A 16,483-nucleotide genomic window follows, 5' to 3' on the forward strand; every position below is an offset into this window, starting at 1 on the left:
GTAGAGGGCACTGCAGTTATGTGAAGCTAAAGTGAAGTTGCCTGTGAGATCGGATGGACTTGTGCAAAGCCCACCACCACCACCATCCTAAAGCAAAAGGCAGGATTGTGTGACTGGGGAAATAGCACAGTGGTTATTTAAAAAAAAAAAAAAAAACAGACTTGAGAGTTAGGCGGTAGAGCAACTGGTTAAGCACACGTGACGCGCAAAGCGCAAAGACTGGTGGTGTAAAGATCCCGGCTTGAGCCCCTGGCCCCCAACCTGCAAGGGAGTCGCTTCACAGGTGGTGAAGCAGGTCTGCAGGTGTCTTATCTTTCTTTCCCCCCTCTGTCTTCCCCTCCTCTCTCCATTTCTCTCTGTCCTATCCAACAACGACAACAATAATAACTGCAACAATAAAAAACAACAAGGGCAACAAAAGGGAATAAATAAATAAACATTAAAAAAAATACACTCATGCCCCATGCACCAAAGATCCCAGGTTCAATCCTCAGTACCTCCATAAGCCAGTGCTGAGTAGTAGTAAAAACCAATAAGAATAGCAACAACAATTCTGGGTTGTGTGGGGGAGACAGCATAATGGTTATGCAAACAGACTCTCATGCCTGAGGCTCCTAAGTCCCAGGTTCAATCCCCACACCACCATAAGTCGGAGCTGAGTAGTGTTCTGATGTTTCCCTTGTCTCTCTCTCTCTGCATCTCTCTCAAAAATAAAAATAAAATCAATAAAATAAAAATATTTTGGGCGGGGTAGATAGCATAATGGTTATGCAAACAGACTCTCATGCCTGAGGCTCCATAGTCCCAAGTTCAACCTCCCCCCCCAACAGTGCTCTGGTTAAAACAAACAAACAACAACAAAAAAAACTCTTATGACCCAATTCTGTGTTGTCACATAGAAATCACCTACCCTGTGCCAGGTGTAACAGCCACAGGAAAGGTGAATTTTACAGATGGGGCAGCCACGCTCAAAGGGGGAAGCCCAGTGCAAAGCTCACCAAGCAGCAGAGCAGACCACCCCAGTCCCTGGCAGCTAAGCCCACCCTGGTCCCTGCCATGTTCTCAATGGAATGTAGACCATATACACTTTCCAGGAAAGAACAAGGCAGCCACATGGCTAGAACTCCTTGGAAACATGACCTTTGGGCTGGTGAAATAGTTCGCTTGGATACTGTCATGTGTGTGACCCAGGTTCAAGCCCAGCCTCCAGTACAAAGAGGCTTCAGTGCTGTGGTCTCTTTCACTCTCTGTCTCTATACCTTCTCTGTCTCAAGAAAGAAAAAAGGAAGAGAGGGAGAGAGGGGGGTGGAAGGAAGAGGGTATACTCAGGAGAGCACACACATTACAATGCACAAGGACCTGGGTTCAACCCCAATCCCCACCTGCAGGGGGAAATTTCATGAATGGTGAAGCAGTACTGCAGATGTTTGTCTTTCCCTCCCTACCTTGACTTCTCCCTCACTCAATTTCTGCTTCTATCAAAAAATATATAAATTGAATACCTTTAGAAGGAAATGAAAGCAGGACGAGAGAAAGGTGTCCTTTGCTGCCTTGCAGTTCACCGAGGGTGCCCTGCTGGACGGGCTGTACTGGAAGGCCCGGCCCGGGCAGGGGGCGGAAGCCAATGGCCGAGACAACCAGAGCTTCATCTACTCTGAGAACCTGCTGCTGGGAGTGGCGCGCCTCCGGCAGCTGCGGGTCAGAAATGGCTCCTGCTCCATCCCCCCCGACCTGAGGGAGGACATCAAGGAGTGCTACGACATCTACTCCTCAGGCAGTGAGGACAGGGCGCCATTTGGCCCCCGGAACGGGACTGCGTAAGTATCTGTTGCTCCCAGCCACGTGCCCCACTGTTCACTCATTCATTCAGTCATTCATACGTTCTGTGGCTTCTTTACCAGGATAAGGTGCATCTAGTGAGTTTTCAGTGCTTATGTTTAAGTAGATGGCCAAGTTGAACTTCGGTTTCTCTCTTTTTTCCTGCTTTGTAACCTGTTTCACTTTCCATACTTTTTTTTTTTTTCTATTTTCTTCCTCTTCTTTTCCTCTTTTTTTTTTTTTTTTTTAAATCAAACTACTGGCTACAAGCTAAGGCTTATGGTGGTGCTGGGGATTGAACTTCAGGCCTGAAAGTCATTTATGTCACCAGTATGGTATCTCCCCAGCTATGGCCACACACCTGTTTTTCAAAATGTTCAGCAGGTGATCATCTGGGCCCCACGGAAGAAGCTGAGGATCACCTGGTTGGCTCATCTGGTAAATAGAGCACATGCACGAGGATCTGGGTGCAGACTCCTGGCTACCACAGGGGAGCACCACGTAAAGGAGAAGCCTCAGGAATAGTGGAGTAGTGCTGTCGAGTCTCTCCTCTCTGCTCTTTCTCTCTGCCATCTACCCTCTGTCTAGGGAAAAGGGGGAAGAAAAACAACCTGTCAGGTTTGGTGGAATCATGTGGACACAAAACCTCAGTGAAACCGTGGTTGCAAGAAAAAAAAAAATCGATGAATGCTTGGGTTTTATAGAGAGACATCCAGGGCAGTAGGGTCGTGCAGTAGTGCAGCGGGTTAAGTGCACATGGTGCAAAGCGTAAGGACCGGTATAAGGATCCTGTTCAAGCCCCTAGCTTCCCACCTGCAGGGGGTTTGCCTCACAAGCGGTGAAGCAGGTCTGTAGGTGTCTATCTTTCTCTCTCCCTCTTTGCCTCCCCTCCTCTCTCAATTTCTCTCTGTCCTATCTAAGAACAACAACATTGGATGGATTTGTAGTTCAGGCACCAAGCCTTAGCAATAACCCTGGAGGAAAAAAAAAGGGGAGATCCAGGGTGGTCCTTCAGCATTTGCTTGTTATTAGGAAACTAATGGGGAGTCAGGCGGTAGCGCAGCGGGTTAAGTGCAGATGGCGCAAAGTGCAAGGACCAGCGTAAGGATCCCGGTTCGAGCCCCCAGCTCTCCACTTGCAGGGGAGTCGCTTCACAGGTGGTGAAGTAGGTCTGCAGGTGTCTGTCTTTCTCTCCTCCTCTCTGTCTTCCCCTCCTCTCTCCATTTCTCTCTGTCCTATCCAACAACAATGACATCAATAATAACTACAACAATAAAACAAGTACAACAAAAGGGAATAATTAAATATAAAAAAATTAATTAGGAAATTAATTTTAGAGGGATTATTTATTGTGATTCCTTGACTACAAACAACATTTTGTTCAAAGTACAGTTATTTAAAGATTTGTTTTGTATATTTTTGACGTTAGAGAGAACCATTCAGGTCTGGCATACAGCAATGCCAAGTATTGAACCTGGGGCCATAAGAGCCTCAGCTGTGTGAGTCCTAAGCTCTGACACGAAGTACATGTACAGTGTGTGCAGAATTGCAGGGAATTTCATCTTTGGTAGCCATGTTTAAGACGTCTGGTGGCATACGCCCTAGAATGCACACATTACCATGTGCAAAGACCCAGGTTCAATCCCCCAGGGGAGAGGCTTCATGAGCAGAGAAGCAGTGCTACAGGTGTCTCTCTTTCTCTGTGTCTCTCTTTCCCTCTCTGTCACTCCCTGTCTCTCATTTTATATCAAAAACCGGTTGCTGACGATGGTCGGGTTAAGCAAGCACCAAACCCCAGAGAGAGCCCTGCTGACAGACAGGAAAGCACCCTGTTAAAAGGAGGACAGTTATTGTTTTGGGGATGACTAGCAGCTGTTCTGAGGAAACAAGGCGAGCTCTCCACTACTCTCCTGCTGAGCCTCTTGAGGCCACTGTCCTGGGGACAATCCCTGTCCAGCAGTGTTGTCTCATTGTCTGAGAAGCAGCTGTCCACTGGCCAGTGCTCAGTGTCAGTCTGCACACAATCTCTGCAGAGCCTTTCCTGAGAGCTGAGACAGCAGCAGTCCAGATGTGCTGTGACACAGTGGGGAGCGGGGGCTTGTCTTTCCTTGACTAGATTGTCACCCCCACACACCATGGATCGCCCCCTGGTGCTGCCCGTGGTGTTCCCAGGTACTGGGGTTCCAACTCAGGACCTCCTTCATGGCAAGTGTGCCCTCTAGTGGGTGACTGCTCTTCAAGCTCACTTCATCCTCCCCCACAGCCCATGAGCAACCATATCCTGTGCTTCTGAGGAACCCTCTCTTCTTATTTGCCCTCCACTCTGGCTGGGGTCCACCTCGCCACCTTCTGCTCAGCATCTACGGCAGCCCAGGTTAACTGCTCGTGGGGCCTGGGTAGTCTTGGTCCCTGCCAGACTCCACGTGAGCTGCCTTCCACTTGCTCCATCTGAATATCCTGCCCACCCACATCAAGTCCAGCACTGCTCCTTCCAGAGGCCCCAGTGCAGGCTGCTGGCCACGGTCACTCCCTTTGGCCTACCTCAGCTGTGTCTCTGGATGGCCCCTACTTTTTCCGGAAAAAAAAAAAATTCATGGGCCAACAAATGAGCTCATGTGTAACCCAGATTGGAGCCCAGCCCCCAGACTAGGGTAAGCTTCAGTGCTGTGGTGTCTCTCCCTTTTTCTGTCTCTTTCTCTTTGACAAAGTTGATCCAGAGTAGTAAAGCCCTGCAGAAAAATTAATTAGCTCCCTCCCTCTTTCCCTCTTTCCCTCTCTTTCTCTTCTTCCTCCTCCTCATGCCCCTCTTCCTCCTCTTCTCTCTCTCTCTCTGTAAAAGTTAAAGACAAGGAAAGAAACAAAGATGAATGGGGGCCAGGTTGTAATGCACCTGGTTGAGTACACACATTTACAGTGTGTTCAAGGCTCCAGTCCCGACCTTTTGGGGCGGGGGGGAAGCTTCTTGAGTGGTAAAGCAATGCTACAGGTGTCTCTTTCACCTCTCTACCTCCCCTTACCTCTCAGTTTCTGTCTCTGTCATAATAAAGAGTTTGGTTTTTTTTTTTTTTTTTTTTTTAATGAGAGGAGAAGGTCTTTGCTTTATTGTTAGATCTCTACAAATGCCCAGGAAGCATATAGCTGCTAAGAGAGCATCTTTTAATATTTCTTTGTTTTATAAAGACAGAGAGAACTAAGAAGAAAGAGAGAAATAGTGGGGGGGGGAACTTCCCTTCTGCAAGAGGGGACAAGGACTTGAACCTGGGTCCTGGTACGTGGCAGTCTGTGTGCTCAACCAGGTGTGTCACCACCTGCCCCAAGAGCTCACTCTGTAATGCTTAGGAATTCAGCCCCCACATGTGCTGGGCCACATTGTTCTTCCTCTGGCTTCAGTCTTTTTGGGGGCCTGAGTCCCTTTGTCCCTGAGAGCCATTTCCCAGAGGAGGATTCACATAATATAAGAGCTGTGGGACGGACTGTGGAGACAGATGGCCCGGATTCTGCCCTTAAAGGCTTGGAACTAAAGTGGCCTCAATGAACCACAGGGCCTCCATTCTTGAAATGAAGAGTGTCCATGTGGGAATCGAGTGAGATCCCTTCTGAGCTTCCATGTCAAGCACACCAACCAGCTTGATGAAACTCGAGTGTATTTATCAAGACAGCAATGAGAGAGCATAATGGTTCTCCAAAAAGACTGTCATGCCTAAGGCTCTGAGGTTCCAGGTTCAACTGCCGGCACCATCAGAAGCCAAGACTGGACAGTGCTCTTTGGTCTCTCTCTGCGTATCTTTCTCTCTGTATCTCTATCATTAAAACAAATATAATATTTTTAAATTTTAATTTATAAAATGGAAATATTAACAAGACCATAGAATAAGAGGGGCACAATTCCTACCCCCAGAACTCCGTATCCCATCCCCTCCCCTGATGGCTTTCCTATTCTTTATCCCTCTGGAAGTATGGACCCAGGGTCATTATGGGTGCAGAAGGTCTGGCTTCTGTAATTGCATCCCCACTGAACATGGGCATTGGCAGGTCGGTCTGTATTCCTAGCCTGTCACTCTCTTTCCCTAGTGAGGTGGGTCTCTGGGGAAGCAGAGCTCCAGGACACATTGGTGGGGTCGTCTACCCAGGGAAGTCAGGTTGGCATCATGGTGCCGGGCTAGCTTTGAGGGCAAGAGAGAGATGACCAGGAACTCATGGCTGAGCAGGAATGCAATCCAGTGTGTTTTTTAATCAGAAAAGAATCTGCCTTTAAATATCTTCTAAGACAGAAGTGGTAGGGTGGAAAACAGAAAGTGACTAGGAGAGAGGGGTGGAGCAAAAAAGAGCGCCAACAGAACATAGAAAGCTTCCATCTAACCAGTGGGGATTAAATCAATACCCTGCAGACAGGGCAGGTCTCAGGCAAAACAGTGATTATGTAAATAGACCACAACATCAAGCAATGCAGCAGACCTGGCGTAATGAACAGCATCATGGTAGCATCTGGAACCAGAGTAATGAAGCTGGAGGGTTGACATTCCACACCTGATGTCTCTGTACACAGTCTGAAGTGATACATGCTATGGGGTACTTGTTGCATTGAAAATAAAAAATTTTAAAGGGTTAGGGAAACAGCATAATAGTTCTGCAAAAGACTCTCATGCCTGAGGCTCTGAGGTCCCAGGTTCAGTCTCCAACATCACCATAAGCCAGAGCTGAGCAGTGCTCAGATCTATCTTTTTAATTTTTTTCTCTCTCCCCTTAAAAAATGAATTAAAAAATCAGAGGCTTGGGAATTGGATGGTAGCACAGTGGGTTAAGAAGTGCAAGGACCAGCGTAAGGATCCCAGTTCAAGCCCCTGGCTCCCCACCTGCAGTGGAGTCGCTTCACAGGCAGTAAAGCAGGCCTGCAGGTGTCTATCTTTCCCCCTCTCTGTCTTCCCTTCATCTCTCCATTTCTCTCTGTCCTATCTAATAATGATGACATCAGTAACAACAACAATAACTACAACAGCAATAAAAAGACAAGGGCGACAAAAGGGAAAATAAATAAAAAATAAAAAAATTTAAAAAAAAAAAAGAGGAAAAAACAAAAAAAAATCAGAGTCTGGAGCCAGCCATCTCACTGCCCAAGGGTCCTGCTCTCCTCATCCCTCTTTGCTTCTCTTGTCTGTCTGTCTGATCAGCTGGACCTACACGAGTGAGAAGGACCTGAATGGGAGCAGCCACTGGGGCGTGGTCACCACGTATAGCGGCGCCGGCTACTACTTGGACCTGGCACGCACAAGAGAGCAGGCAGCGGCTCAGGTGGCTCAGCTCAGGACTCACGGCTGGCTGGACCGCGGCTCCAGGGCCACCTTCATCGACTTCTCCGTGTACAATGCCAACATCAACCTGTTCTGCGTGGTCAGGTGGGTGCCAGTGCACGCCCCTCCCTCCCTCACCAGTGCCTTTGTCCTGGCTGGAGCTACACCTTGGGGTGGGAGCCCATGGCTAGCAAGAGGCCAAATAGGAGGCGCCCTGGAATGAGAACTTTGGGGAGGAAGGTGTTGGGGTTCTAGAACATTGCAAGCTAGTTAAAACCAGTCTAGCCCAGCCTTCACCCCAAAGCGGGAAGCTTCACAGACAAAACCCTGTTTTTGCCACACTCTCCTTAGGGGTCACGAGAAGGGTCACAGCTTATGTACTGTCCCCTGGGGCACCAGTCAGCACAGGTTACTTTGTTTTCTGGGGTTCCCACTTGGGGGTGATACCCAGGCTGTTAGAAACCACACAGTCCCAGTGGCTCTGCCTGGATTCCATGGGACAGCAGGTGACTGGCCATTCTCAGGCCTCACCTGAGACACAGAGTCCCTTCTACAGGTTCTTCAGTGTCACCTTCACATTCTTCACATCAAGTAGCAGTGCAAACACAAAGATCCCAGCCCAGGGGTTCCCATGCCCATTCATTCATTCATTCATTCATTCATTCAGTGAATATTCATTGGTACCAGGCACTGTTCTCCTGGAGCCTTTTAATGAGCAAAATAAAGATTACTGGCCTTGGGGCCTTGGGCAGTGTTGCACCCAGATGAGCACACATTACCCTACACAAGGGTCCGAGTTTAAACCCTCACTACCCACCTACGGTGGGGACACTTGATGAGCGGTGGAGCAGCTCTGCAAGTTTCTATCTCTCTCTCTCTCCCCTTCCTCTCTCAATTTCTTTTTGTCCTATCTAGTAAAATAGAGGAGAGGCGGGAAAGACTACTGGGAATAGTGGATTCATAGTATCAGCATCGAGCCCCAGTGATAACTCTTGTGGCAAAAAAAAAAAAAAAAAAAGATTGCTTCCCTCACAGAGCAGGCAGGAAGAGACAGCTAATAGATGGCCAACAGAAAACAAAAGAACCACAACAACGATAAAACAATAAAGGCAACAAAAGAGAAAAAAATAGCCTCCGGGAACAGTAGATTTGTGGTGTAGCCACCGAGCCCCAGCAATAATCCTGGAGAAGAAAAGAAAAGAAAAGAAAAGAAAAGAAAAGAAAAGAAAAGAAAAGAAAAGAAAAGAACCAAGTGAAATCTTATACCAGAAGCAATAAATGCTTAAGATAAGAGGGAACCAGAGTTCACATACTTAAGCCCTCTCGGTGCAAGCTTTGCCAACACAAACGTTTGCCTATGTATTTACCCACCAGTTAAGGAGGACATATTCTCACAGTAGCCTTGTTGTTTGTTTTATTTTAATTGTTTTTTTTTTATCATTCTTGAGGTTAAATTCAGCTATTTTACATGGCCAGTTGGATTTCCTCAGTCCTTGTATTTAGCAACTTTTACAGAAAACACTGTCATGTTAAGCCACACGACAGTAAGTGCTGGAAGAAATGAAATTCTATCACAGTTGCTCTCAGACTTTTTGACACGACCCCACATGGTTCATAAGTGACAGAAGTGTGTGCACAGCTGCGAGTGGCATTAGATCTGCCCACAGGTGGTCTGCAGCATGGTCTCACCCCCTCCCCAAACTCTGAGAGTGAACGTTGGCTGGGCCGGGACCTCATTTCTCCAGGTGGCTGTCTAGGTTTTTGGGACAAGCGGCAGACTCTTGGTGAGAAAGGGACAGAGGGAGCAGGACTCTGCACACAGAGTCACTTCCTTCTTGAGTCTACACTGCAGCCCTGGGATTCAGTATCACCTTCCTGGTGTTTTGGTTCTCACTCCACTGTCCAACACATCAAACAGGAAACAAGACCAAGTGCTCAGGAGACTTGCTGGGGCTCACCCACTACAGAGCATGCATTCACGTCCCCAGTCCACACCTATGGCAGTTTCATGAGCAGTGGAACAAACCTGTACCTGTCTTCTCTCTGTTTCTCACCCTCTAAAAAAAGAAAGAAAGAAAAAAAAAAACAGTGGCTAATGGGAATGGTGGGGTCATAACTCCAGTAACAGGAAAGAAGGAGAGAAAGAGGGAGAGAGGATGGAGGAGGACAAATGAAAAATTTTTGAGCAATGTTAACACCAGAAAGACAAGACATGAACTGAAGAGGAAGTAATCTCTTTGGTCCCAGACAGCTTCTCTCTGTGGCATAAAATTGTACTGATTTGGAATTACTAGCTGTGGAAATGTTATGCCGATAGTTTGGGTGGCTTGTGAGTACTATGACTATGAGGAGGGACAGCACAGAGGGACCTCTCCTGGCCACATGGGCATGCCCTCCTCTCAATGCCATTGCTCTTTTTCTGTTCTCATTATTTTTGAACTGATGAAAGACACCAGAACGCTTGCCTCAGCTCTGGCTTAAGGTAGTGCTGGGTTTTGAACCTGGGACCCGGGAGCCTCAGGCTTGGGAGTCTTCTGCGTAACCCTGTGAGGCTGTTCCCGTCACAGGCTGCTGGTGGAGTTCCCAGCCACGGGCGGCGTGGTCCCGTCCTGGCAGCTCCAACCCGTGAAGCCGATCCACTACGTCAGTGCTCTGGAGCGCTTCCTGGGCACCTGTGAGATTGTCTTCTGCATCTTCATCCTTTACTATGTGGTGGAGGAGGCCCTGGAGATCCGTATCCACAGGCTGCACTACTTCTGGAACTTCTGGAACTGCCTGGACGTCGTGATTGTGGCGGTAGGTTCCAGGCCCTTCACCTTATCACAGAGGTGTATTAGCTCTGGCCTTCCCTGAGTTTCGCAGCACTGTGTCCCTGGGCCTGTCTGAGGGAGAATCTGGAAGCTCTGTGCAAACCTCACCCACAGAAGTCTCAAGTTCAGTCCCCACCACCATCAGCCAAAGCTGAACAGTGCTTTTTTCCTCTCTCTTTCTCACATATTTTTAATACCTTATTACTGAACAGCGTAGGCAGTGCTCACGCTTTACAGGTGTGTTTGTTTATTTTAATGAGACACACAGAAGGAGCGTGTGGCATACGGTGGGGCCTCTGAGGTCAGCGGCACAGAAGTCTGGGGCACTGCCACTGAGCTCTCTCTCTCTCCTGGCCCTCCCTCAGCAACACTCTTTCTCTGCACATTCTGCACAAATGACACTTCTGGATAAAGGAATGAGGAGGCACTGGCTATAAAGTCAGCTCTTGGCTCCACTGAGAACAAGACCTGGGTCACTGTCTCTGGCTTTGCCACCGTTTGAGGTGGGTGGGTATGGGGGGGACGCTTCATGTCTGGCTCATGATTGTGGTATTTTCTTCAGTGGCTCCCAGAAACTCATTTATATTTTTTCAGAGTATGTAAAGCTATGACAAAAAGAAACAGCTTGAATTGTTTAAAGTCTGGTTTTTCTCTCTCTCTTTTTTAATGTGATACCAGGGGCCTTGTGCAGTACCACCACTCCTAGACATGCTATTTCTATTTCTTTTTTTTTTTATTCCTTCATCTTAGAGATGCACCACGACACTGTTCCACCATTCACGGAGTTCCCCCTGTGCCATCTGTGGTGCTCAAACCTAGGGTCTCACAAATAGTAAGGCATGTCCTCTACTTGCTGAGCTATCTCTTGGACCCTGTACATGTGTGTCCTTTATCTGTCTGTCTTTGTCACCAGGGCTATCTCTGGGACTCAGTACTCTCATGATTCCACCATTCCTGGTGGCATTTTTTTTTCTTTTTTCCTTCTTTTTGATAGAGGGCGAGAGTCAGAGAGAAGAGACACACCTACAGCTTTGCTCCAGTGTTCATGATCCCCCCCCACTACTGTGGGTACTGGGAGATTGAGCCCCAATCTCCTTGCATGACAAAACACTTTTAGATCTTTTAAAAACTTGTTTAGAATTCTTTTTTTAAAACTTCTTTTATATATATTTATTTTTCCTTTTGTTGCCCTTGTTTTTTTTTTATTGTTGTAGTTATTGTTGTCATTGTTAGATAGGACAGAGAGAAATAGAGAGAGGAGGGAAAGACAGAGAGGGCAAAAGAAGAGAGACATCTGCAGACCTGTTTCACCGCCTGTGAAGCGACTCCCCTGCAGGTGGGGAGCCGGGGACTCGAACTGGGATCCTTACGCTGGTCCTTGCGCTTTGTGCCACGTGCGCTTAACCCACTGTGCTACCACTGGACTCCCTAGAATTCTTTATGGGGGAGGAAGAGAGCAAAGCAATGCTACCATCCATGGCCTTCTCTTTGCTGCCCCCTGATGCCAGGTTCAAACCCAGGCCTAAACACACACAAGACAGGAGCTCAGTACTCAATCACCTCCATGGCCCGAAAATGTTTTTTGTAAGATTCATTTAGTCCTTTTTTAAGAGGCAGGTGGGAGTGGTAGAATAGTGGTTATGTAAAAAGACATCCATCCATGCTCAAGGCTACCATGCCCCAGGTTCAGTTCCCAGCTCCATCATGAGCCAGAGCTGAGCAATATTCTGGTTAAAATAATAATTATAAAAAATGCACTTTAGGGAGCCGGGTGGTGGCTGCTTAAGCACTAAGCGCACGTGGCGCAACGCTCAAGGAGTGGCTTAAGAATCCCCGTTCGAGCCCCCAGCTCAGGGAAGTCGTTTCACAAGTGGTGAAGCAGGTCTGAGGTGTCTATCTTTCTCTCCCCCTCTCTGTCTTCCCCTCCTCTCTCCATTTCTCTCTGTCCTCTCCAACAACGACAACAATAATAACTGCAACAATAAAAAACAGCAAGGGCAACAAAAGGGAATAAATAAATAAAAATAAAAATAAAATACATTTTTGGGGCCAGGTGGTGACGAACCTGGTTGAGCACACGTTACAGTTTCGAGCCCCTGGTCCTCACCTACAGGAGGAAAGCTTCACAAGTAGTGAAGCAGGTCTGCAGGTATCTCTCTATCTCCCTCTGTCTCTGTCTCCCCCTTCCTCTCAATTTCTGGCTGTCTCTATCAAATAAATAAAGATTTTTTAAAATTAAAAAAAATTTTTTTAATGCATTTTATGTGAGAGAGACCAGAGCACCATGCAGCTGTGGTATATGTGGTGCTGGGGATCGAACCTGTGCCCTCAGGCAAGCAAGCCATGCACCCTACTTCTGAGCTATTTCCTGAGGCCCCTGACACTACATTGGGTGGCTGTGATAAACCTCCCTCAATTTAAAATTCCCTGAAAAGTCGGGCTGTAGTGCAGCGGGTTAAGCGCAGGTGGCACTAAGCACAAGGACGTTCATAAGGATCCTGGTTCAAGCCCTGGCTCCCCACCTGTAGGGGTGTCGCTTCACAAGCGGTGAAACAGGTCTGCAGGTGTCTTTCTCTCCCTCTCTCTGTCTTCCCCCTCCCCTCTCCATTTCTCTCTGTCCTATCCAACAACAATGACAACAATAATAACTACAACAATAAAACAACAAGGGCAACAAAAGGGAATAAATAAATAAATAATATATATTAAAAAATATATAAAAATAAAATAAAATAAAATTCCCTGAAAACTGCCCACAGAGTCCATGGTATAAATGGCGGCCATTTCTGCCCACGTCCATCTAGGAGGCATGGGAACCCATGGGCCCCAGCTGCCCGTTCTCTGCCAGAATGTCCCATCTGCTTGGGCTGGTTTCTCCTCATTGCTTTCTTCCAGAAGCCTCTGTAGGGTCCAAAGAACTGTTCGCTGGCTTCTTGCCCTTCGGTCTTAAAACATGACCATTTGCTAAGCTCCCTTGCTCATTGAAGCACATAAGGACATGCTTCACTGGTGCTTGCTAGAATATCCACCCTCAGGGGCCAGGTGGCGGTGCACCTGGTTGAGCACACGTGTTAAGATACCCAAAGATGTGGGTTTGAGCCCCCACTCTACACCTGCAGGGAGGAAGTTTTACAAGTGGTGAGGCAGGTCTGCAGGAGTCTCTTTTATCTTTCTCTTCTCTCTCTCTCTTTCTCTCTCTCTTTTTTTTTCTCCAGAGTTATTGCTGGGGCATGTTGCCTGCACTACGAATCCACCACTCCTGGCAGCTATTCTTCCTTTATTTCTTTTTTTTTCTTTTCTTTTCTTTCTTTCTTTCTTACTTGGATAGGACAGAGAGAAATTGAGAGGGGATGGAGGGAAAGAGAGAGAAAGACACCTGCAGACTTGCTTTGCCATTTGTGAAGCGTCCCCCCTGCAAGTGGGGAGCCAGGGTCTCGACTGGATCCTTGCACCAGTCCTTGCACTTAGTACTTTGTGCACCTAACTGGGTATGCCACCACCTGGCTACAGTCTTTCTCTTTCTCTATCCCTCTTGATATCTTTCGGTCCTGTCAAATAAAGAAGAAAAAGAAAATCCATCCTGTCCACCTTTCAGTGTCAGAAAGGCCTCTCTAAATTCTCAATGAGTGATGTTTCTCTCTTCTGGCATTCTACTTCCCTTCTTTTTTGCATAATTATGTGCCAGAGGTTAAACCCAGGACCTTGTGTGGAAGGCGTGTGCTGACTTGCTGAGTCACCTCCCCAACCCCACCCTCTTCCTTGACCCTTAGTCTGGAAGATCCTAGCCCTGGGCCCCACAGATTTTTTCATTTGAACTTTGTGAAGCACTGACATCAAGTCATTATCACCCCACCCCCAGAATCCATTGGACAAATATTAAAAATGATCCTTGCCATGAATATGTCACCACAGTCGATATGTTATAAAATCAAGAAAGCAGGTTGTTCCCATGCAAGCACAAGAACAGTGAAGACAGAAATGACTGGCTGGGGGAGTCGGGCGGTGGCACAGTGGGTTAAGCGCACGTGGCGCAAAGCGCAGGGACCGGCGTAAGGATCCCGGTTCGAGCCCCCAGCTCCCCACCTGCAGGAGAGTCGCTTCACGGGCGGTTAAGCAGGTCTGCAGGTGTCTGTCTTTCTCTCCCCCTCTCTCTCTGTCTTCCCCTCCTCTCTCCATTTCTCTCTGTCCTATCCAACAACAAAGCAACGTCAACAATGGCAATAATAACCGCAACGAGGCTGCAACAACTAGGGCAACAAAAAGGGGGAAAAATGGCCTCCAGGAGCGGTGGATTCATGGTGCAGGCACCGAGCCCAGCAATAACCCTGGAAGAAAAAAAAAAAAAAAAAGAAATGACTGGCTGGTAGAGACTGGGAGGCAGTGACAGCATGGGGGGGACAGATGGTGACAGCAGGATCATTACTGACACTCCAGAAGGGTCTGTGCTCACCACCGTGCCCAGAGCTTCCCAAGCAGAAGCGCCTCCACCCTCTTATCACTGTCTCCCCCCCCCCCAGCCATGCACGTGTGTCTCAGGAAGAGTTTTTCCTGAAAGTGAAATTTCTTCCAGACTGAGGCCCACAGCCACCTGTACCTGCTTTCACTGCAGCCATATCACCCCAGGATTCTGCCTGTGGATAAATGCTTGGTCCCCTGAATCTCAGTGAATAGTGGGGCAGGCAGGGTGGGGTGGGGTGGGGTGGAGGGAGGGTATGCAGTGGGAATACACCAGACTTAGAGTAGGGGGACAGCTCACTCAGTAGAGTACATGCCTTACTGGTAACACACGGGAAACTGGATGGTGGAGCAGTACTGTGGTGCCTCTCCTCTCCCTCCCCTTCTCTCTTTTCCCTCTTCCCCTCCCCATCCCTGTCCTCTGTCCTCTTCTTCCCTCCTTCCCCTCCTCCTCCTCCTTTCCCTACTCCCCCCATTTCTCCCTCTTCCCCCTTCTTCCTTCCCTTCCATTAAAAAATAAAATTCACATTTGGGCCCAGGGGGGTCAGTGGTATTGGACATGTGTAAGACTTGATTTCATTTCCCAGCACCATGTTAAAAAAATTCTGTCCCACATGATGCAACCTGTAGACCATATACACCGAAGATTATTTTAGAAAGCCAGTGTTTCAGGGACTGGAAAGACATCCTTTCCATGCACGTGACCCTGGTAGGTGCCAGGTGGGAGCCCAGGCACAACATGGGAGTGCTACAGCACTGAGGGAAGCTCTGGTGCTGTGGTTTTTCTCCCTCTGTTCTCTGCATCTATCTTTGTATCTGAATAAATGAAGTCACCTGCCCCAGAGCAGTGAGATTGTGTGTGTTGTGGCTGAGGCCACAGGCGAAAGGAGCCAGTAACATCAGGAAAGTGGAGAACAGTCTATGACTCAGCAGATACAGAGTTCTACAAGTATTTCATTGAAAACCTGTCTTAGAGCAATTCTTCTCCTCCTTCTTCCTGAGAGGGCAACTGTGATCCCACTTCTGTTTCGAAACGATCTCTGCTCTGACAGGAGTGAGGCCAGGCTCTCTGTCAGTTGCCCCTCTCCCATGCTCTGCACTCAGTGGGCCTGTCCAAACCTACTCCCCCACCCCCCCAGGCTGTTTGATGAGGGTCAAGTGTGTCAGTCTTCCTGCAGCCTTCAAGGATATGACACCCTAGTTAGAGAGTCTCGATATCGCTGCTGTGACTTTTCTGTCTTTTTTGTTTTTGTTAAGTCTCTGAAATCTGCAAATTTACTTAAACCAATGATCAGTGAACACTCTTTTGTAATTAACAGAATTGCTGAAAGTATTATTCAAGGAGTTTGGGCGATGGCAAACTCAGTTGTGCACACAGTCACCATACACAAAGATCCAGGTTCAAACCTCACTCCCAGCCTGGAGGGGGGGAACTTGATGTGAAGTGAAGCAAGTCTGTAGGTGTTTTTCTTTCCCTCCCCCTCTCTATCTCCCCGTCATATTTCAGTTTCTCTCTGTCCTAACAAAAAGAAAAAAGAAAAGAATGAATGAATGAATGAATGCATGAATGGATGAAAAATGACCTCCAGGAGTGGTGGATTCTTTCTGCAGGCACCAAACGTTAGTGATAACCCTGGTTGGGGGGGGGGGCAGGAACGTTGTGGGCTGCATACACAATGGAACAGTACTCCTTAGCTCTTCAGACTGATGAAGTCTCACCTCCTCCTCCTCTTGCATGGAGCTTGAAAGAGTCGTGTTAAGTGAGATAAGCCAGAAAGAGCAGGTGAACGTGGGCTGACCCTGCTCACAGACAGAGACACGGTGACCGTGGGGGGAGCCCCGACGCCGCTGGCACTGCAGCACTTGCACCTTATGTCTTCTAGCTCTCTGTGGTGGCCATCGCCATCAGCATCCATAGGACAGCCAACGGGGGGCTGCTTCTGCGCTCCCTGGAGGACCAGAACACCTTCCCCAACCTGGAGCACCTGGCCTACTGGCAGGTCCAGTTCAACAACGTAACCGCTGTCCTCGTCTTCTTTGTCTGGATCAAGGTAAAGGGTAGACTGTATGTCCTGGCCTTGGACTGATCCTGTGTCCTGGCGGACAGAGAGT

The 16,483-nt window shown here is 48.1% G+C and overlaps 1 protein-coding gene across 1 annotated transcript in view; it reads left to right on the forward strand.

Moving 5' to 3' along the window:
• PKD2 (polycystin 2, transient receptor potential cation channel) overlaps positions 1–16,483 on the forward strand; it is a 60,809-nt gene that overhangs the window by 21,054 nt on the left and 23,272 nt on the right. The window contains exons 4-7 of the mRNA XM_060187786.1: positions 1,558–1,817; positions 6,987–7,211; positions 9,674–9,902; positions 16,255–16,422. Of these exons, the coding sequence (XP_060043769.1) occupies positions 1,558–1,817; positions 6,987–7,211; positions 9,674–9,902; positions 16,255–16,422 (882 nt within the window). The remainder of the gene's footprint in view (positions 1–1,557; positions 1,818–6,986; positions 7,212–9,673; positions 9,903–16,254; positions 16,423–16,483) is intronic.

Source organism: Erinaceus europaeus, chromosome 3 (genome assembly GCF_950295315.1).
Source record: "Erinaceus europaeus chromosome 3, mEriEur2.1, whole genome shotgun sequence".
Classification (NCBI taxonomy): domain Eukaryota; kingdom Metazoa; phylum Chordata; class Mammalia; order Eulipotyphla; family Erinaceidae; genus Erinaceus; species Erinaceus europaeus.